General features: G+C 39.3%; 2 protein-coding genes across 6 annotated transcripts; both read right to left on the reverse strand.

Moving 5' to 3' along the window:
* Window positions 1-28: 28 nt before the first annotated feature.
* Window positions 29-9,745, reverse strand: LOC104927139 (Rho guanine nucleotide exchange factor 6). Of its 2 annotated transcripts, none has more exons than XM_019276818.2 (11): window positions 8,848-9,745; window positions 6,579-6,687; window positions 5,674-5,820; window positions 5,321-5,407; window positions 4,135-4,222; window positions 3,903-4,039; window positions 3,654-3,800; window positions 1,915-2,001; window positions 1,580-1,655; window positions 1,404-1,480; window positions 29-589 (listed from the first exon to the last, which is right to left on the reverse strand). In XM_019276818.2, the coding sequence occupies exons 1-11, from the start codon at window positions 8,940-8,942 to the stop codon at window positions 542-544; spliced, it is 1,098 nt and encodes a 365-aa protein (XP_019132363.2). In that variant the 5' UTR covers window positions 8,943-9,745; the 3' UTR covers window positions 29-541. The 2 variants fall into 2 exon arrangements, with proteins under 2 accessions (XP_019132363.2, XP_010739457.3); XM_010741155.3 differs by having other exon boundaries at window positions 29-569; window positions 8,848-9,742.
* A 256-nt stretch (window positions 9,746-10,001) lies between these two features.
* Window positions 10,002-19,965, reverse strand: ttll10 (tubulin tyrosine ligase-like family, member 10). 4 transcript variants are annotated; one of them, XM_027288817.1, is made up of 12 exons: window positions 19,677-19,965; window positions 18,141-18,513; window positions 17,733-17,883; window positions 17,451-17,569; window positions 17,217-17,337; window positions 16,199-16,284; window positions 14,519-14,705; window positions 14,139-14,310; window positions 13,034-13,174; window positions 11,164-11,280; window positions 10,982-11,075; window positions 10,002-10,790 (listed from the first exon to the last, which is right to left on the reverse strand). In XM_027288817.1, exons 1-12 carry the CDS (start codon window positions 19,698-19,700, stop codon window positions 10,129-10,131), a joined length of 2,247 nt encoding a protein of 748 aa, XP_027144618.1. In that variant the 5' UTR covers window positions 19,701-19,965; the 3' UTR covers window positions 10,002-10,128. The 4 variants fall into 4 exon arrangements, with proteins under 4 accessions (XP_027144618.1, XP_027144619.1, XP_027144617.1 ...); XM_027288818.1 differs by having other exon boundaries at window positions 17,733-17,889; window positions 18,141-18,488; window positions 19,677-19,964; XM_027288816.1 differs by having other exon boundaries at window positions 17,733-17,889; window positions 19,677-19,964.
* Window positions 19,966-21,604: the final 1,639 nt, after the last annotated feature.

Here is a 21,604-nt window from a genome sequence, read left to right on the forward strand (position 1 = left end):
TTTATGTTGTGTTGAATAAATGACTTCAGAGTTTTAAACAGTTTATTGTGAAAAAGTCAAACATTGTGTATTTCATGGTGAAATCCTCAGAGCTAAATATGTACACTTTCTTCACTTCTGTTTTCTTTACTAACCTTTACAGCTCTACGGACTCTACGTCTAACATTTCCTCAGCTGTGGTGTAGACTTAAACTGGGTTATGACCTTGTTTCAGTTTGTCGCCACATGAAAGAGAACTATTAGTATCATCTCAGTCCCTCAGAGTAATAAAATCACCCAGATATATAAAGATCAGGGTGAAACCGCTTCAACACAAACTTTTCACTGCTGTATCTCAATTTTGTGGCACAGTTGGACATGAAAGTAACATGTACATACCATCTACACATCATTTTAGATTCATAATTACAGTGAATTTTCAAGCTTTTTCTGTTGAGTCAGCTGCGTCCGTTGATGTGACATTGGTCACTTGTTATCATCGGCTCCTGGGACTGTTTCCTGCTCCTCTGCAGCTTTGGCATGATTGGAGGTGGAGGGTGACTCACGGTAACGTGGCTGTTTCTGTCCAGCTGCAGATCAAACAGAAAATCTACAAAGTTGCTTCACATTTAAGGTATCAGACATCATTTCTGCAATCATGAACTTTAGAACTTCAACTACTTTTTTCCCCCGAGTCAAGTAAACCATGACAGGTGCTGTAATTTAGAAGCGTTTGTCCCATGTCCAAATAACCATAACTTGTTGTATCTGTCATTCAAGGCCACAACATTTCAAAATAATCTGTACTTTCAGCTGCATTTCCATGTAAAAGCCACGGAACAAAATATGAACCAAGGTTATGGTTCTGATTTCAAACAAGTTTGTACAAGTTGATTTTCATACCAAACTAAGACAAAAAAGTTGCATATAAAAAATTGTTGTTGGCCTGTCTTAATAAATCCTGCATTGACTGAGTTTGTTCGTCATTATGAGTGACCCCTACACAGAGTCATTTGACTGACAGTTAATACAAAAAATCTCTGTTATACAGTAGCAGCTTTAAAACTTTGTTTCTTGACATTCTAAAATACTAGATTGTCCGAATACCTCTAAAAAATAGTCAAACAGAATAATCTGAGAAAGCAAAATCACATAACACACTGGTACTGTGCTCACATTTCATAGACAAACCGCAGAACTAAAACATATAAAACACCAGTATGGTCCTCGTAGCACTTCATCCTAATTGCTGATACAGTGGACGTCATTCAGTGAGTTGAATTAGGTGATTAAGTGACATTATGTGTAAAAATATTTACCAACTCTGTAGTTCACCTAAGCTCTACTTAGATTTATTAGCCATCACATGAATTATTTTTAACCATTTTATATTGCTTTAAAGGTGTTAGACTGTGCTGTCTTACCTGTTGCAATTGAAAGATCCAGTTCCAATAATCCTCCTGACAGGTACAAGAGATCAGCAGGGGCTCCATCAGCTCACCTAAAACACAACAATGATTATATGAAAAAACTGGATTCATCAAATGCTACTTTTAGCAAATACAAAAAAGTATTGGTGTCACATATTTAGACAGTATACCTATTAGTTCAAACTCCAGCCGCCCAGGCAAGGCTGACCTCTCCACTGCTTTGATGCTGTGTCGGGGCAACCTGCCCTGTTACAGATGACACAAAGAAAAAGAAATTATTTTGACTTTCATGAAGTTATACAATGATTTGTACAACCTCATTTTAGTTACAGACTGCTGAAATGCAGTGATGTGTGTTGGTGTGCAGGTGTGAGTTACAAAATGTTCCACCCATGCTATATGTCATGTGTCAAAAGAACAAGAAAGAGTACCGCAACACGTAGTTGTGCCACAGTGGTTGAGGAGGTATTATTATGGATTTTCCCATAGAGTCATTTTACACTACCTCATATTTTATATTCAGACGCTTGTTGTCAACTGAAAGTAGCAGGACATCTTGAGGGAAGAGAACCATTAGTCTTTCTTGAAGTCCCTGCAAGAACAAAGCCAACAATGTCTGTCAATGTTAGTGTTAGCTATCAGATGCAGATCATACCACTGACAAAATATTGTGACACTTACATAAAATGCTTTCTATTACTTTCTATATCATATTCACATGTTCCATAATTTTATATTTAATTTTGTCCACTGTTTCTTATAACAATATACTACTAGTTAATTGCTGATACAGTATGGCTATGTTTCTATAAAGGTGGCAAGGAACAAGAAATACAAGTAAGATGATCCTGCAGGTTGTACAAAGACAAACACTCATGTATTTCCTGCACAATGAGGGATTATGTCCAGCATTTTGGGTGCTAGAACATCTGGCTAACTGTTTGCATGTTTATAACCTGTCTGTCTTGCCTCATCAGACTTTGTTGATGTCACTGTAATGCCAGATATCAGAACTAAACCATGGTGAGTACATCATTTATCAAAATCGATAGAAAAGTTGGCCAAATGAGTAAGACGAAATTAGGTTGAAAACAAACCAGAATTATCACTCATATGATACATACTTAACTTATTTTCGTCTGAATTTGAGACACTAATACAGTTTCTGTTCTGAGCAAAGTCAGCCTCTACAGTCAGTGATGTGACTTACTTAAAAAAGATGACAGAAACAAAACCACACGTTTCTCTACTCCAGAAAAGTTAGATACAATCTCTGTTTAACACAGAGGAAATGAGCTCGTTGAAGATGTGGTTTCGGTTTTCAAACACTCATACAAAAACAAGAACTATTTTCGTAAATTTCGCAGTTTATCTGATATCTTGGTAGTCGGAAGGACAAAGATGACATGAGTAGACAAAAGATTTTACTTACTACTTACTAATATTATTTCACATTGATTACAATTGTCCCTGTCCCCTCCATACACTTTATTTATACCTTTGTGATCACAGTGGACATTGTTTCAAGATTCAAGATCTCTTCATTGTCATTTCACAGTGAACTGTAAAACAAAATTACTAGAAAAAGTCACAGATTAACAGCAGTGCTGTCCAGTTGAGGCTGATATCATCACCCACACTGTGTAGTTTAATGTAGTGCAAAATAAACAATGACAGCTGTAAAGTAATGGACCATCTAATCTAAATCTACTGCTTGGATTTAATGCAGTTTTGTTTTGATTTTGGAAGGTTATGGATATACCTCAGATTCTGCCTGTTAAATATTTCATCTTAGTTATAATTTCTTAATTCATGCACATAAATTTAGCAATTTGAGAGCATGGATGACTAAATTCTGCATACAAATGACTAATTCCTAATTCATTTTGTTCCCATGACACGTCCATCACTGCCTCATATTTATGTTATGTATACTGTGATTTTAACAAACAAGGTTCTTTTGCTGACATCATTCCACAACCACAACATATGAGTTGTCTAGCTGTGTCATCAAAGAGTTGTGTTGCAGGTTTACCATAGAAACTACTGACTATTTTTGTGTTTCCAGAAAAACAAATCTTCTAATGTCAAGACTAAAAATACAATATACAAAAAAGACCTAAACACAAGTTATCTGGGGTATTTGTGACTGTCTGGCTACATGCTTTAATTCAAAATGTCAAAATACTTGAGAAATTATATTATAATAGAAAAATTGCAGATTATTAATACAATATTTATTACCGCTCTCTGTTTGTTAATGATATGGACAATAGATATGCATCCCGGCTGGCCCATGTGCTGTATCGGCGAGCCCTCCCACTGCAAGATTGGAGCTTGTAGTAAGTAATTTTTCAGTTCTTCTCTTTTCCAGTGCTCATTACACGGTATCTAGGAAAGAAATAGTGCGTGTGATCAATTTATTTATCACAACTCAACTAGACTGCTTTGTCATGTACAGCTGTGACCAGATGTGCAGCGTTTAGTCATTACTAGATAGGACAGAGCGCAGTGGGAAGGACTCATGGGTTGTTCCATTGACTTGTATTTCCTGTCTTCTATGTGTTGTATCCATTTGTGTAACTCTGCTGCACTGGCACATATGAAGACCTTGGAGTCCATCATTGGACCTGGATGAAAGAAAGAACAACATAAATCGTGCTCAGTGCTTTACACTGCATTGCCAGCATGTCTTAGCTGAACTCGGTAATTTCCACTGACTCACTGCTGATCTCAAACATGTGTGGTGTCTGTGACGTGTCAGGTTCCAGGGAGATGGCTTGCAAAGAAAGTCCAGAAATAGGAAGGATACCCTGAGATATAAGAGAAGACAAAGAAGAGAAACTTGAGAAAAATCCTGTCTGTCATTCTGCTTCAGCTTCCTCCAAAGAGATTATTGTGCAAAAAGTACCCAAAAAACACAAACCAACATCAACAGAGGGATCTTTTTTCTGTTGTACATGTTACATCAAATGTCTAGTGACAGTAGCTCACGTCTGCATTGGCCTGCTTGATTGAAAATGTCAAATTTAAACTTTTAAAATTTAAAATGTAATTTCAAATATTGCACTTGCTTGATGGTGGTTGTATCTTTGAAAAGTCAAAATCAAGTCTTTGCAGCCTCTGAGGTAATTTATCTGCATTGCATACTGGGATGTGGAATTTGAAAGATGTGGGCATGTGCCAGGCAGAGACCAAATTGCATTATGTGAAGTGTAGGATCCAGTGTTTTGTTGTTCTTGTTGTTGTTTTGGCACTTAACATTAGGATATTTCAGCCTCTGCTGCATCAGTTTAATCATTCTCTTTTATCACTTGGTGACAAATCACCAATCACAGGAATACTCCTTTAAGTAGGTCACTGTTGTGTCCTTTAACATAAATTTCACATGTCCCACATATGTTTATAGGCTAACAATCCTTTATTCTGTCAAAATTCCAAAGCAAATTTAGGCTGCATACAAGTTCATGAATATTTAGAGCCAGTTAAAGATCTGTCTAGATCAAAAGAATATGATACTTGAAGCTGCATTCATTTTTCTGGCCACGGGGCAGCGGAAGAAGCTGTAAACACCACACTGACATATCAGATATATATCAGATTAGATCAATCTCATCAACTCCTGTCTCTTTCGCTGCTAAATGTTTAATTATATTCACCAGCTAATTGCCAACCTTACTTATTACTTATTTTAGCTTACAGTGACTTTACAGCTGCCTGTTGCTGTTGCAAGTTAAGTTAATGAGACTGATGAAAAGCTTCTGCTGTGTCTGACGTATTTTTTATGTTCTGTGTTCATGTTCAGGAACTCTGTTTTCTGAGTTCTAGTGTAGGTTTTTATTTTCTTCTCATAACCACTATTTGGCATTTTGTGGCAACTGTCTTCCCAAAGTAAAATGCACAAAGAGCACCTCATAAATGAAGTCTTGTCGAGAGTGGTCCAGGGAGAGGATCAGCAGGTGGAAAGAGAACAACACCAGGAAGTGTTCTCTGGTTCCCTGCAGGGGCAAAAGAAAATAAGTGACAAGGATTTAATCTCCAGTTCACAGACAGTTTGATCAGAGACTCCAGTGATTGTGAGTTTATGTCTGCTTATATTTACAACAATAAAACTGACCTCTTTTACTATTATTAATGATCTTTTAATCAGTTTGGGGTACTATGTGGAGTAAAAGCTATAAAAATAAAAATGCCCCTTTAGGATGATGCATTGAGACACACCTCATAACACCCAGCTGACTCCCATGTGCAGTGCCATGTTTACCTGTGTGTAAGTGTTGTAGAGAGACACCAGGGAGGAGTGCACAATCTCTCCATACATGTTGGGAGGTTGGCCCTCCCAGTCCCTGATTGGCTGCTGGGAGAAAATCCTGTGGTGCAGCTCGTCTCGGCTCCTGCCCCACAGCACCATCTACAGACACAAAACAGTAAAAGCTCATATCTATTCAATATAATTTAGATATTTTATTTATCCAAAACATAATATAACATAATATTTTCCGACAGGAAGCCACTTTCCCAGCATGTTGTGTTCCATGCTGCATGTTTTTTTGTTTGTTTTTTAACACAATGTGCCTTCTCATATCACCCCACTATTATTTATATGTGGTCACATGCTTCACGGAGTAATGAGTCATGTATTACTCAGCAAACTGAGGTTTGTTTTACTGTTGCAAGCATCTAGTCGTTGTTGGTTGACCAAATTGTTGTACATTCCAGGGGAATTTGATATCTAAAATAAAAAATATGTTTGTCCCACGCTTCAGATTTAGACAATTTCTCATCTAAGTGGAAAGAAGCGTGAAAACTCCAGGTTGTGTGGCAGTGTTTCCTCCCTCTTTTATTTCCTGTAAAGTTTGAATCACACCAAACAGGGAATTCAGAATCTCTCACGTTTGTCATGGAAATTCATGCACTGTGTTTACAATGTGTCTGGCCTCAATACAAATAACAGCGCTGAGTGGAAACTGTTGCTGTTTATGCGAGCCACATCTAACCACACTCTAGCTCCAACAAAAGTGTAAAAGAGTTTGCTAAAAGTGAGAAACACATTGTACACTATGAAAAGAGCACCATGAGGTTTCTACTTGTGATTTTGTCACATACACACACACACACACACACACACCCACACACACACATAGAAACCACACATGCACACACAGTGACCTCTTGTTCCAGGTGTTGTATTGAAGGGTAACGTGCTGGTGGTGGTGGCTGCTCATCTCTGCTGTTTCTCACTGACAGCTGAAGCCGGGTTTCTCCTAGACTCCACACCCTGAATAAACACACGTTAACACGTTTCATCAGACAGGACGAGAAGCAGCAGTCAATGCTGAGGGCACAGTGGCTCCGTGGTTAGCTCGGTGGCCTCATTGTAGCAAGGATGTGACTTCGATTTCTGTTCCTTTCCGTGCAGAGTTAATATTCTGTTTATTTCTGTCCTGCAGTCAGGCAAACTGGAGACATCAAACTGCTTAAAACTTTGACTGGGAGCTTGTCTGTGTTTAATAATGGTGCATGGTTGAACTAGCTACAGCTCTGATAAGCCTAAAAGAAAATACGTAAAGACTGAAGAGCAATAGGACATATAACAATTTAAATGACTTGTCTTGACCCCCTGCAGTACAGCAGCAGCCAGACATAATCAGATTACAATCCTTCGGAGCAGAGACAGACCATCCTGCTGACCCTTCACCTCCATATTTTGCCACCTTTGTTCATTACTTACTCTACATACATTACTATGAACTGCTAGTAACTCTAAGCAGCTTTTGATGATAGACAGATGACACACTTTTAGCTGTAGTCTTAAAATGTACATTTTCAGTGGGAAGCAGATAAGATCACACCACTTCCATATTCCTAAGAAACTAAATATGTTAACTTATGATCATGTTTAACCAACAAGTTTAACCCAACATAAATGTCTAAATAAGCAGAATTATGGAAAACCTTTAAGGATCTTTTGGTAAATCCTCTTTAGACAGATGAAACTTTTCATTTTTCATTTTAACCTCAAGTTTGCACGTATTTTAAATCAGTAATGTAGTTGTGAATGATGCATGTCATCAAGTTTTATGCTTGTTTTATAGTTTTGTATGCAGTTTTACATGTACTTTATAAAGGATCTCAAAGAAATCTATGGACTTATATTATGAGCTATAGCATAGGCTTTAAATACTCATCTATCCTTATATTACACAGTGTAAGTGTATGTAAAACGTGTCGTTTTATACATACTCATCCCTAGAAAAACACATAGAAGAATGAATACATAGAATCAGAAAAATATGAAAAAATAAACATTAAAAACATTATGGGTGGTATGAAGACACATACAGTAAGTGTTAAAACTCTGTAGATACATTTTTTTTTTCTCTTTGTAAAATGTACATTTCCATTCAAGTCCACTTTTTAAATGACGTGTATCGGTGCACATATTGCATCATTCCCAGAAAGCGCAACTACATAAATGACTTGTAAAACAACACACTGTGACAATGAATCCTATGTGTTTTAATTTGGACACAGCTCTGGGTTTGTGTGTGCATTTGCTTCTCAGAACACACCACACACATCCGCTGCCTCGAGTGTTCATCTTTAAAACAGTTCAACGTGAGTGGCCTGCAGCCATAAGTAGTAATTATCAAACAGCCACCCATAAGGGCTGGTAGCTACTGTTGTGATTAGCCTCTGCTAATCCTTCAGCCCTAGAACGAGCAGGGATTTGTCCCGCCCTAGACTCCACGCTCCATCCATTGTCTTATGGAAATCTGTTAATCACATTAGTGCAGCATCACAGAGTTCCCAAGTTCATGTTGAGTAAATTGGAGACAATTAGTTCTCCTGCGTTGTTGTTCTGCTGGGTGCTGATGGGAGGAAATCATATGACTGTAATGTGTTGCTCTGCAGGTGTGCAGGTGTTTTCATCATAGTTTGAAGTGGCTATACTGTAGTTTAATCTTTTCTTCACTACATTACCTGGAAGTTTTCTGTCTATAAAGCACATCCTGTTTCTCACATAGTCTGTGCATCCTGATAATGATATTAAACACTCAGCAGCTTTCAAAAAGGTTAAGCAGGAGGCTGCCTCTTCTATTGTTTTACATTTTCAGCTCTAGAACATGATACACGACAGACCAAACAAAACCACAGAGGTATGAAAACAGTGCTCTTTTCACTTGTCACCGCTTCCTCCTGCAGAACTTGCCGTTACACAAAACCACATTTAAACAAAGTTAAAAGGAACTTTAAAGTTGTGAAGATTAGACTGGAACTAGAATAAAGATTGACTTTACTCAACTTTAGACTATTCTATTAACACCTCTGTCATATGTTGTTCCTGGATTCAAGTACAGTCATAACTAAATTCCTCAGCAGCATGTTTCTATTTCGGTTCGTAGCTTAAAACTGTGAACTTGTGTTCGTGTCTTACCCTAAATTGTCTCCAGAAAGTTCCAGGAGCTCGATCTCATCAGGACCCACCTCGTCCACTCCAGTATGCCTCTGGGTCACACTGCAGCATCCCATGCTGGACGAGGAGTCTGTACCTCTCTGCCTTGTCTCAGCTTCTAGTCCACACACTGAGCACCATCTGTCCAGACAGTCATCCCCACTGTGTGTGCGTGTGTGTGTCCGTGTGTGTGTGTGTGTGTGTGTGTGTGCCACACTAAAACCAAAGAGATAGCATAAAAAAAAAAAAAAAAACGTAGCCTGGTTGGGTCCAAAAGAGGATATTGTATGCTGGAGGAAGAGAGGGGAGGGGGTTGCTGTTAAGCTCCAGTTCCCCCTTTTTGCCAGGATATAATGTAAATTTCCACCGAACCTCGAGAACGAAAGGTGTTAAAGCTTTTGAAGAGGAATTGAAGATAACAGTGGCAAGTAGTTTTCGTCAAGTCGCTGTGCAGTAGTTGCTCCTTCCTTCCTGTCAGTTGGCTGTCTGCAAAGCAGCTTCCTCAGTTTGTTTGAGATATTTTTACACTCTGAACTCACACCGGGAACATGCTGAGATCTCAGCATGACATATAAAAATGTGTTCTAGTGTCATACAGAGACATGCCTAACATCTCTTTGGTAAAAACAAAAAGAAAGTGCAGCTCCTGCAGATATCACCCCTCCTCATGTTAGTCAGTCAGGATCTCTGATGCTCTGAGCCTCCTTGTTGAGAAGCATGTGAATGAAGCAAGCATCCTGTTGGGAAAGACCCCGACCAATGCCCGCCTGTATTTACATGCACAGAGCCTGAATATGGATGGGCAAGTGAGATAATTATAAGTTATGAAACGGAGAGGTAAAGGGCTGCAGTCAAAACAACAAGCCACAACAACTGTAGAGTGGAGCCTGTGTTGATCTTCCTGGTTAGAGTTACAGTAAGATGGTGGGAGGGTTTGTACACAAGCATGTCTGAGTGTTTCTTGTTCTCCACAGGACAGAAGCCGTTCTCCCGTTTCTGAGAAGTGATGTAAGATGACTGATGGATATATTTTCCATTTGCCACCGCTGGTGATTTGTGCTTTGATTACAGTAAACAAGTCTGCGATTATTGGAAAGAAGCCCTGCTTTTAAAGTGTAATCAAAGACATTCCTGACAAACCAAGAGCAAAATTAACCCAACTCTTTATTGACACGTGAAACATTCATGAGCATTTCTCTGGAAGTTAAACAGTACCACATGTCCAAAGTGTGACAAAGAGCTCAGTTGTTTGCATATAAAGCATCACAGTTCCTCTATCATGTCATTAACTAAGCCCTTTGTGTCCTCTCTGAGCTCTTCTTCATCAGGTTCCTCTCCTCTTTGGTTGTTACCACGCACAGGAGGTCCAGCCTGAGGGGGGACGAGTGTCGTTGTCCCTAAGGAGCCACCGACTGAGATCCTTTTACCCACCGCCAGTGACGACAAGGACATGATGAGCCTTGGCTTCTGCTGAGTGTTAGAGCGTTCCGCGTCATCTACAGCCTTCAAACCATGATGCAAGGTACATTTGCTCGGCTTGAGTTCAACCCGAGGCCTGTGGGTCTTATTCTTAACAGTCTGCACTGACGGAGGGCTTTGATTTGGAGGTGAGGTAGTGGTAGGACGGCGACTGGATATTGAAGCACCCCTTCCTTCACAGCTCACTGAGACATTTACAGAGTTATCAGGGGAAGCTAAGGACACAATGTTGCCTTCCGTCTCTGACTTACATCTTCTGGATTCAGTCTTTTGGGTCTTTTTAGTACTTTTCTGGTTGAAGTCACTGTTTGTGTTGCTCTTGCTGCAGGGTGGTACTGAATCAGGAGGATAGACTCCGTTATACAGCAGCACAAACTCCCTCTGACTGGTCAAAGGGAGAATCCTCTGCCTGAGACGACATTTGCTGAAGATCTCAAGAGTTAAATCTAGAGAGAGCATGCAGATACAAACATATTGGGTGGTATCACACATCAGCCTGTTGAGCAAAGAAATTAGCAAAGTAACATATCTGATAACAGGAACTAGGACTGTACTGTGCACGCATTGAAATGATGAGAGAACATTTTAGTTTCAGTGATGCTGAATTTACTTTATTAACTTCTTAACATGAGCTCACCCAGTGCCTCCACAACAGTGTTGGGTATCACCTCCTTCAGCACTTCACAGTTCGTATGGAGAGCTGGATTACAGTTCATCTCCAACAGCCACACCTATTAGGAGCACATGAAGACACACGCACGTTAACTCACATGCTGAACAATGAACACCACTCAGGTATTCAGTGTGTGTGTGACCCACCTTGAAGTCTTCATCAACCATGAAGTCGCAGCCAATCAGGTCAAAGAAGCCCAGTCTGCGGTCTAACTTAGATTTGACTGCAAAGAAACACTGCATCATGATTTGCTGCATGCGCTTCTGTTGCACGGAGAGGAAAAAAACAACAACCAGTTAGTTCAATAAGCTTCGAAGTGACGCACAATATTAAGCAATTCTCCTTCTTAGCAACAGTATTTAAGAATACTTGTATTCAAGATAGAAATCTGATTTGTCTGCTATTTAAAAAAAAATAAATAAATTTAATGATTAGTCATGGCTGACTTTGTGTTGAGACAGTTCAGATGAATTAATGAGGCTTTTGTCCAGGTTTAGGAGGTTTAAACACAAGATTAAGGTATTATCACCATAGGAAGTTGTTATGATGTTGGCAAACAACTGCCTAGAGACACATCCAGCAGACATGGAAAATTGTTATCATTCATTTGAAGGTCACCTGGTGAATATAGCACTTTACAGTTCGTATGAAGTGGCTGATGCAAGACATATTTATGGGCTGGAGACCTGAAACAAGTTATGAGAAGATAGAACTCTGAGTATAGTAAATAAAAAATATTGATTAGTGCAGCTTTAATGTTATTTCTGTGTTTCACTAACTGTAGCGTCTTACCAGCTAACACATTACCTGACAGTGGTGTTAGTGCAGCAAAAAGTCATCTAATACTTTTGTATTATTTCAAAATCAAATATTGAAGATATTGTACCTTATACTAATAAAATGGATGCAGCCACAAAAGATTTGCATTCCACAGATGTTTTTTCCCTCTTTAAACATCTCAAAACATTTTCAGTGAAAAGATTAAAATTCAACATTTACTTAGTCTGTCAAATCAAATGACTCGTACGGAAACAGTCCTAACACAAAAGTGTGTTTATTCTACAGCATGTCGGATGCTGTTTCTATTTATTTTCCACCTGGTTCACCACAAAGTAGAGCACCAGACCAGAAGGAGTTTTCATGACGTAATAGAACATTGGGTATCAACATTTCAGTATTGACATTTTAAAGATGTAATCAAAAGTCTACAAGTAATCTTTAACAATGTAACTATAATCTACAGTAATTACACTTTTTTCAAATGTAATCTGGTCTGATTATAGTTACTTTATTTTCAGGGTGTGTTTTCTGTTATGTACTGTAACCTATTACTACCCAACCCTGAAGATAAGTTGTAATTACACTGTACTTTATTACTCTTCCATCACATTCCAGTACAGTATTAGTATTGTACTTCCATAAAGCTCTGGGAACCGCAAGAGACAGATATGTTTTTTTTTTAGTGGAAAAAAAATCAAAGCAGACGACTAATATGACTTAAGCTCCGAAAAACACTAAATCCTACAATTCCCACAATGCAACTCGATAGTGGTTTGTAATGCAGGCTTTCTGTTAAAAATGTGTGAACTCCCAGCACAAACCAAAACATCCAGGTGATGTGACCAGAGTAATCAGACTGTTTGTGCAGACAGTTTTTATTTTAACTTTTCTATAGACTTATGTCTGCGATACAACAGCAGGTTTCTGTTCAAGCAAACAGTTACACTGTGGTTTGTTGTATATACTGCCACCATCAGGGTGTGAGGTTTCAGCCAATGATAAAAGTGACTTTAAAGTGTCAAGTGCACTGTTTTTGGACTGCAAAGCACTATAGAAGAAGAAGAACAACCACCAAACAGCATGTGTAATATTTCATTTCAGTAATAACATGATGTATCCTCAGACAGAAATGAGATCATCCGAGCCTAACCACAATCTCAATTAGCTGCAAGCACCAACGACCATTATTATATTGATAATTGGTCCCCGAGAGCTACAACACACAGCAGCACTCACTGCAAAGACGCCCAGCACCCAGTCCCTGGGCAGATCCATGGCAACTCGAAACCTGTCGTTGACGTAAGTGTTGAAGCTCTCCATAGACCACACAGTGTCCTCTTTAAGCTGGCTGTACAAGGGGTTCTTCTTCTGCATGTACTGGAGACAGACAGCAGGGGGACCAGAGACACATGAAGAAAAGACAATTAGTGCCACAGCTAATGCTTCATCTGTTCAATTTAAGTGGAAATGAGGAGGAAATAATGACAGATGGGATGCAAATATCTCTCTCTGTTATTCTGAATATTTTTTTATTTGTTTATATGGTTAATATTAGATCTTAAACAGGTTAAACAGTCATAATGCACATGAAGTATAAACCAAAATCTGTGATTTGGTACAAAATTACAATCATGTCTGCACAGAATAAAAAGTATGAGATCAAAAAAGCGGTGTGTGGAAATTATTTAGTTTTTCTTTGCAGATAATTATTACACAGCAACCGCGCAAATGTTTGCCTGGCAGTAACACAAACACCATACATATAATACAGCATGACATAGTCTGTTCTGCCTATGCATGCCAATGAACATGTGACAGGAAAACAAGGGTACATGTTAAGCTTTTTTAGAACCACCATCAGCATATTTTGATAGGATGCATCATTAAGATGTTTCTAAAACAGAAACAAATGTCTAATAAACCCAATGTATTAGCTCAAGAGATAACCTTAAAACTGTATTCACTTGTTGAGTTCAATAAAATTTATTCAATTTTATGATGCCAAATCATAATATGATGTCATAATTCATGAAACTTTCTATAGAGCAGGTCTAGATTGTATTCTTTATATTCTTTACAGAGACCCATCAAATCTTACCATGAGCAAACTCTTGGAGACAGTAACAAGGAAAAACTTCCTGTAAATGGCAGAAACCTTTAGCAGAATGCAGCTCATGGTGAGCAGTGGAAGCGCTGCAACTCACAGGGGAGTTCTTGGTTTCAAGGACAGGTTCACACTTTTTCAAGAGAGAAAAACATGTGTCAAAACTGTACACCTATCCTTTAGACTTTGACCTGCCAGTTAACCCTGGATATTTGTCTGTACAGTATTATGCTGTACCTGATTGGTCAGGTGAGCAGAGAGGTTCTGGGAGTTGGGGTCATAGAGGTCGCAGGTCAACCGTACATATCCATGACGGAAGAAGACCATGTAAGGTGCAGTGCAGGCAATCAGAAGGTAAGAGCGCACATCAAACTTCTTCCCCTTCAGGAGCAGTGGACTCTTAATGTAACTGAGAGATAAATGGCAACTTATCACTTGTTCATTGTTGGTATGTTACTTTTTCATTGTTTTACATTAAGGTAACCCCATAACTGCAGTTTTAACAACTGAGGGATGAAGAAAACCTACTGAACTCATGTTCATCAGGCAGAGGTCAGAAGGATATTTGCCTGGGCGTGTTGTTTACTCACACTGTGGGTAATGTCGTGTTTACTCACTGTTGGACAACACGAGCCTGAGGCTGGCGGTGGTGTATCTTCCTGCTCGTTTGTCTGTCCTCCATGTGCTGCAGCCTCAGTCTGAAGGCAGCTACGTCCTCCTGACTCTTCAGCAGGAAAATCCCTTTGCCCTGATTCAGACCCGTCGGTTTACAGATCCACATGTCACTCTCATTGTTGCTCACACCTGGCAACAGTCAGATAAACAACAGCTAAATCAACAAACGTAGGCCTTATATATAAGTTTGAAATATATTTTCTTACAGATTGTATTTAGACTAGCCTACAGTAAATTGAGGTATTTCTTTCTGTTCTCCAAACTGTTCTATTACCATCTTTATTCTATGAATGAGGCCTACGCCTTGTCTTAAATCACTTGATATTTACTCTCTAGTACATCATATGTACTTTCTGCTACTTCATTAGAGCATTCTGATCTAAAAAGTATAAAAAAAAATAAATCCTTCCAAATGCCACAAAGCAATTGTATAGAAGCAAATAAGAGACGTTTTAACTGCCACTGAATACTTAATATTAAAATATAATTTTACCTCTGAATTCATCTCTTTGAGGTCTTTCAAAAACTCAGTTTGATTATATTTATATTCAACAAACTGGTCCCCTGAAAATAAAGTGACGCCCATGTGTGACCCACATTACAGGTATGCAGTTCAGCCAAATAATATGCTTTTTCCTTTTCAGGTAATCTTTAGTTGATTAATCAATCAGATTAATTAATTAATTAGATCCTTCTTGAGTCACATGACTGACAGACTGACAATCCTGAAATAACAATGTAACTCAGTGCTATTATATTGTATGATGAGGACTTTTACTTACAAGTGCAGGACTTTTTTTTTTAATAAGGCAGTATTCTCAATGTCATTCTCAGTGAGTCTCAACATTTCTTTCACCACTGACATTATGTGACACTACAACTGTCTCTGACAGGTGCCCAAAATCTCCAGCGAGTGTGAGTGTTTAATATGTGGAGAACAGCAAATAAGGTTATAAAAAATAATATTCCTATGTTGTGATCTGTTTTTGTTTTTCATAGATTTCTCATCATCCTTTTCACAGATTCACCTGTCACCCAGAGATCTAAACCAGCTGTGTCCTCCTGTTTGCTTAGTGATAACCGTGTTTGCTATAACCTGTACACCACTTATCATAATCCTATGAGTCTGTATTATTCAAACAATACAGGAACTAGTGGACTGTTTCAAACCACAGTCCTTAAAAATTAAGAAAATGTATGTTCATATTTAATATAATTGAGTCCTGTTCAGTGCTGCTGAAGCTCTACATCCAGATGCTGTTGAGCATTTCTTCTTGTGTTTGTGCCTCAGCCCTGCCCTCTGCTGACTCATCTCTATGGCAACAGCATGTTCCCCTGGTGATTTTATCAGGGCCTTATGGGAGGTGGAGTACATTATTTTCCAATGTCCTCAACCTCTTGATTAAACAATCACCAAGGCAACTGTTGTCTTAACACGGCGGAGCACAAACTATTCTATTTCTTTTCATTGTTGGATGGATGACAAGTTTGATTTATCATTTTTTTTAAACTGGATCCCACAAACCAAACACAAATCCAGTTAAACCGGTGTAGTGTGGTTGTTGCATCAGGATACTAATGTGTTAGAGGTTCATTTAGGTGAGATGTTTGGCACATATTACCCTCCTGCTGGGCAAAGAAAGCCTCTCTTTCTTCCCTCACATCCATGCGGAAGGTAGTGGGAATGAACTCTTCCATTTTCAGCCTCCTGTGAAGAACAACAGGTGGAAGCTAAAATCAATGGCTGTGGCTGGATTCATTTAGAAAATAATGCAAACTTAACACTGCTTGAGGAAGTTAATATTTGTCACTTTATGCTTAAACCATAAAATTATAGTCCTGTGAAAAAGGCCATACCTGTGTGTTCTGCGCTACATGTACCTTTCAGACAGCCAGGTTTCCTATTAATGTATTTAAGTTTGATAATCCATGACATGCTTAAAATGTTTGAACAGTTGTGTTGTCACTGAGTGTAAAGACATTTACATTGTGAGTGTAGCTTGAAATCAAATCCCAGAGAAAATATTCAGTGCGATAGTTTGACTCAAACTAGTTTTACAACTCTAGAAAATCATTTTCCAAAACAAGTTCACACTGTAGTGTGAACTGGGAAAGTCCCAGACGTATGAATGTAAAGTGTAAAGTATGTTGAAATATTACTTCCACTGTCTTCTATTGTATGTAAAGTATATCTTTAATGTGATGACATGTTTATGGTTGTTGCTCAAATGACAGCAGGTTCATCTGTAGTGATCATATGTAGGTCAAAAGTCAGATATATTCTCAATATTTCAAATACTGTTAATAATTAACAACTAAAAGAGTTTATGTAATTGACAAACCTAATGCTCAATGCCCAGCTTGTGTGATTCAGATGGGACTCCTGATTTCTGACGCTGTAACTTGGCCATGTTCCTTAAATAGTATCACAGGCTGATATGTCTTTCAGTCAGTATTTGCAGAGCCAGGCGTCTATTGAACATACATGATGGTACCAGATGGTTGCTAGGTAATTTGTGGCACAGCTATAAACTGTGTAAAGGAAACAGTTATATCTATATGTGTTTAATACACACAACCTTTCTGGATAAGAAAATGTACAGCAGACAAAGAGAGCAGGGATACAGCTGTGTGCTTCACCTCAGTCCTCGGCCATGGTTGACTTTGCTGCTGACTCGCTCGTACTCCCGCAGGCTGCTGAGGAGGCCGATCTTAGTGGTGAGGGCCTTGTTGTTGGGAATCTGGAACACCAACTGTTCACCTGGGAACAACACATGAGGATTTCAAGTTTTGTTTTTGTGAATGGAAGGCAAGAAAAGTAATATCATAGTTTTGAGATAGAGATACACATTTGTAATATAATAATTACTGAACCTTCTCTGAAGTTGCTGTAGTTGACTGTAGATTTAGTTTCACACCACTTAAGTTTGAAATCCTCCCTGTGTTTATTGTAAATCCTCTTCCATCCCCTGCTCTCACAGTAGCTGCTCACTCTAAAGGAAAATTCCCAGAGGAAATCAGTCACACTTCTGCTTTAATCATACAACAATCCAGAGGTCAGGGGTCATGTGTAAAAAATAAACAGCAGATGAATAATGTTTTCTGCTAACATGAAAGACAAAAAAGAGCGTTTTAATTTGACATTTATCTATTTACATTTCAGCACCATTGCCGCCTCCAAAGTAGTAGAAAGGCCCAGGTCCCTGGGGCTCCTCTGCCTGCCGCTCCCTGTCCCTGTCTGGGTAGGAGCGAGTCAACAAGCCCCTGGGGAAGGACCTCCGGAGGTATCGCTCCACCAGGCAGGCACCTGATACTTTTACACACAAACACAGAAATTATGCATGCACACAGCCACTCATAATTCACAAACACATAAGATCCATTACAACAGACGTAGATGTAAAATATGTAAATGAACTTATATGGATGTCCAGTTAAAAACACAAGCTCATTCTGGATGGAAAATGTCTTTTTATAGTAATTCATATTTGGTATTTTGTCATGCTGTAATACAGAAAAAACAACAACAAATTAACTCAACGTCTCACTTTTCCCTGCACACACCTGACCCTCTATCCCGGCTTTCCTGGTTGACAGTCATGCGTGAAAACCTCTTTCTCTTTTTCTGAGTCTGCTTCTCCTCACTCTGGACCTGCTCCAGTCCACCTTTAGATGTCACTTCCTGGATGCCACTACGGTCAGGTGATGAAGGCCGTTCTCCTCCTGGCTCCTCCTTCTGCATCAGGCTTACTGCAGGCTGGTTGTCCCCACAGGGAACCTCCACTTCCTCCTTTTCTGCTTTTTCCCCTTGTCGCTTCTCCAGTCTGGTCTCCTCTGCCCGGCCCTCACTGCAGGGCTCCACCCAGCACTCAGATAACATGACCTTGTGCTGGTGCAGATCGCTGATGATGGCTAGAAGTGTTCCAACATGGGAGGACTGTAGTCAGACAATGTGACCAGGAATGAGATGTTTTTTTTTCAATGTAGGTCAGAGTACACTGAAGATATGGTGTTTACTCCTCATTAATACATGTTCAGTATGGTCATATGAGATTATTTTCATTAGCAACGCTAACATCATGGCTCTAGGAATGGTTCTGTCTATCTGTTTTAGCTCAGACTAAAACATCTCAAGAGTTGTTGTTGATGGCCATGCCATGCCATTTCTAATGATTTTGATCCTGTGACCTTCCTCTGCCATTCTCACTTATCCAGAGAAATATCTGAACATATACAAGTGGTAGATGATTTGTCATAAAATGTACTGTATCAGCAGCTTTGGTAAATTCATTTAACCTCAACATGAATTACAATAATTCATATAATAATAATAATTTTTCGGACCCATCATCAGGTCAAACCTTCATTTTTGTTTTAAAAAGTGTTTGGGGGTAAGTAGCAAATATTATCTTACAAACACATTAAATATGCCTGGAATACTTTAGCAAATTCATATTCTCATGGAAAGCATACTGGTGTTAGCTCAAGCTCCAGCCTCACAGAGCCACTAGCGTGACTGTGAACCATTAGGCTTGTTTATTATAATGAATTCAAAGCAGCTGGTCATGCATGATGTCTGCTCTCTAATGACAAAGTATATGCACAGCAGATCAGTCAAGCTGTCAGTTCATTCAACCCTTTGGAAAAATAATATTTTGACTACTTGCCAGGCTGCTGTGTATATTGGCATGTATATAGCTGGATGTGTATTTATGGTATTCAGCAGATGATTTCCTAATGATTTTGGCGACTTTCTGCAGCACTAGTGCAAACTCTGCACTTGACCATCACTTTGGCTGTTGGATATCTGTAGTTTTTGTGAGGGTGGTCCCTCTCCTCCAGCACCACCCTCAAAACAAACCTTACATGTTACTGCTCACTACTGACAAAATTGAGCATTTCAGCCCCTAGGGGTTGCCAGCACATGATAGCTGCCTCAGACTTCAGACTTTTAGACCCTTGTTTTCTGTCTGTTCAAATGTAAACGTTTGTCAAACCTGAGGAATTTAAAACTTGAAAAGAAATGTGGTGTTCTGTATGAAAAGACAGGAGCTGAACTATGACCTTATTGTAACAACATTTAGAAGCAAAGGGTTTTACCTGCAACTCAAGCGTCACACACATGGACAGCCAGAATCCATGGAAACCAACGCAGGCTATTCTTCTTCTGCCATGTGAACTCAGCCTTGTAGTCCAACCTCGGGACAAACAGCAAACCCCCAGACTGAAGGGCCGACTCGACAGAGGTGAAATCACATTGTCTCTCAGCAGTTTAGCCCTCTGAAACCAGCCATAGTCTGTTACACTGCAAGTAAGCAAACCCAGTAGACCAATGTAAACAATCACCGGTTACTAGGGTAATGGGACCCCTAGCAACAGTTGCCTCTTGTAGATTGAATCTTACAACAACAGCAGCTCAAGACAAACTAACTACTCAAGATTATGTATCCAGCACCCACCCCACCTGTAAGTTTAGCCTCATTCAATATTAATTGCCTGTAAGCCTCTGTTGTGTGAGCCCTATGGTAACACAAGAGCATAAGTGTCAATCAAAATGGATTTCCTGGGTATCATATCCCGACACAGAAGGTAAAATAATATTTTCTACAGGCATCTAGAGGCAGAGAAATCTGTCAGAAAAGTGTAGCAGGGGATCAACTAATTAACAAAATGTTAAAGTCGGTTTCACCTTCAAAACTTTTAGTTATTAAATAACTCAAGCCCCCAGACATTTCTCAAAGAACGGCAATTTATTTTGACATTACTTCTATATTGTTCTTGGAATCAGTACTTTTATAGCAGACATTATCATTACTCATATTGTCTAGTGCCAAATCCAGAGGCAGGCACGCAGTTGAGCAACATAGCATTTGTCTGCTCGCATGGCAAATCCACTTATCACCTTTCTGTCTCGTGATTTCACTCAGGAGGAAACACCCAGGCACAGCCGCAGTTGGCAATTATGCATAATCTCCTCTCTTCCTCTCAACAGTCTGATAATTGACAGGGGTGGGTGCCTCTTAGACCCAGCACCATGCAACCGTATAATTACACATAAAGTAGGGTAACCAGGAGTGAGGCATACACCTAACACCATCGGAGTTTAAGTGCTCATTCACACCTAGCAGAAGGTATTTAGGGTATTTAGAACAAATAGAGAGCAGGTTAGTGAAACTCAGATGAGAAGTGAAGTGACGTGAAGTGAAGTCAGTCATTAATGAAATGGGGAACAGCCCCCACAGCTGCAAGAGTTTATGGGTATGAGCTGAACAAGTTTAATGATTGACGGGAATGAAATATATGTTTTTATAGCTATATCTAAATTGGTATGATTAGCTTAGATTCAAATGACACTTGGTTTGACTCTTTAACCTGATTGGATGACAGGTTACAAAAATCTGTCCAATAAAGAAGCTGCATGTGTCCATGTGAAAGTGACACGTAAGAAATGCAACAAACAAAAAAGAAATACAAACTGTAGAGTCATCACATCCTTTAGTATGTGCGGTTACACTTTTCACACCTGACTACATTTAACAGAAGGAAGCAACAGTCACCTGATTACTATCACACACACACACACACACACACACACACACACACACACACACGGCTGTAAATGTCCCATTTAGGTGTCTGAGTGCAAAATGGCAGCGATAAGAGAGAGCTGCCAGGCAATGATATGACTCCAGCCCCAGCACCCCAGTTATTAGAGTCTACTCCTCTATATTCCTGTTTAACAGAGCTTTGTGTGGAGCCAGTGTCAGCCACACCTTGATAAAGAGCCGCCATCTGATAGACACATTGTGCAAAGTGCTGCGTAGGTGGACAAAGAGAACAGGCTTGTTTTACAGCCCTGTCGACCTCATGGTTCACCATCTGCCAAGTGCCTGTGTGTGTTGTGTGTGTGTATATGAGAATATGTGTATATGCTTGTGTGTTTTGTGTGGTTATCTGTATGTTCCCTTTTTTTGTATTACTTATTTCAGGATTCAAATGTTAAGTAATAACTTACCTATTTTTATTTG

Source organism: Larimichthys crocea, chromosome XV (genome assembly GCF_000972845.2).
Source record: "Larimichthys crocea isolate SSNF chromosome XV, L_crocea_2.0, whole genome shotgun sequence".
Taxonomy (NCBI): Eukaryota; Metazoa; Chordata; class Actinopteri; family Sciaenidae; genus Larimichthys; species Larimichthys crocea.

Excerpts from the sequence above, each read along its gene's own strand:
- ttll10 (XM_027288816.1), bottom strand. The coding sequence starts at position 19,700 with ATGTGTGTGACGCTTGAGTTGCAG. Across the intron at positions 17,890-18,140 it reads AAGCCGGGATAGAGGGTCAG|TATCAGGTGCCTGCCTGGTG; the intron begins GTGTGTGCAGGG and ends TGTGTGTAAAAG. Across the intron at positions 11,076-11,163 it reads TGGTTGATGAAGACTTCAAG|GTGTGGCTGTTGGAGATGAA; the intron begins GTGGGTCACACA and ends TGCTCCTAATAG.
- LOC104927139 (XM_010741155.3), bottom strand. The coding sequence starts at position 8,942 with ATGGGATGCTGCAGTGTGACCCAGAGGCATACTGGAGTGGACGAGGTG. Across the intron at positions 4,040-4,134 it reads ACACATGTTTGAGATCAGCA|GTCCAATGATGGACTCCAAG; the intron begins GTGAGTCAGTGG and ends TCTTTCATCCAG. Across the intron at positions 1,656-1,914 it reads GTCTGAATATAAAATATGAG|GGCAGGTTGCCCCGACACAG; the intron begins GTAGTGTAAAAT and ends CATCTGTAACAG.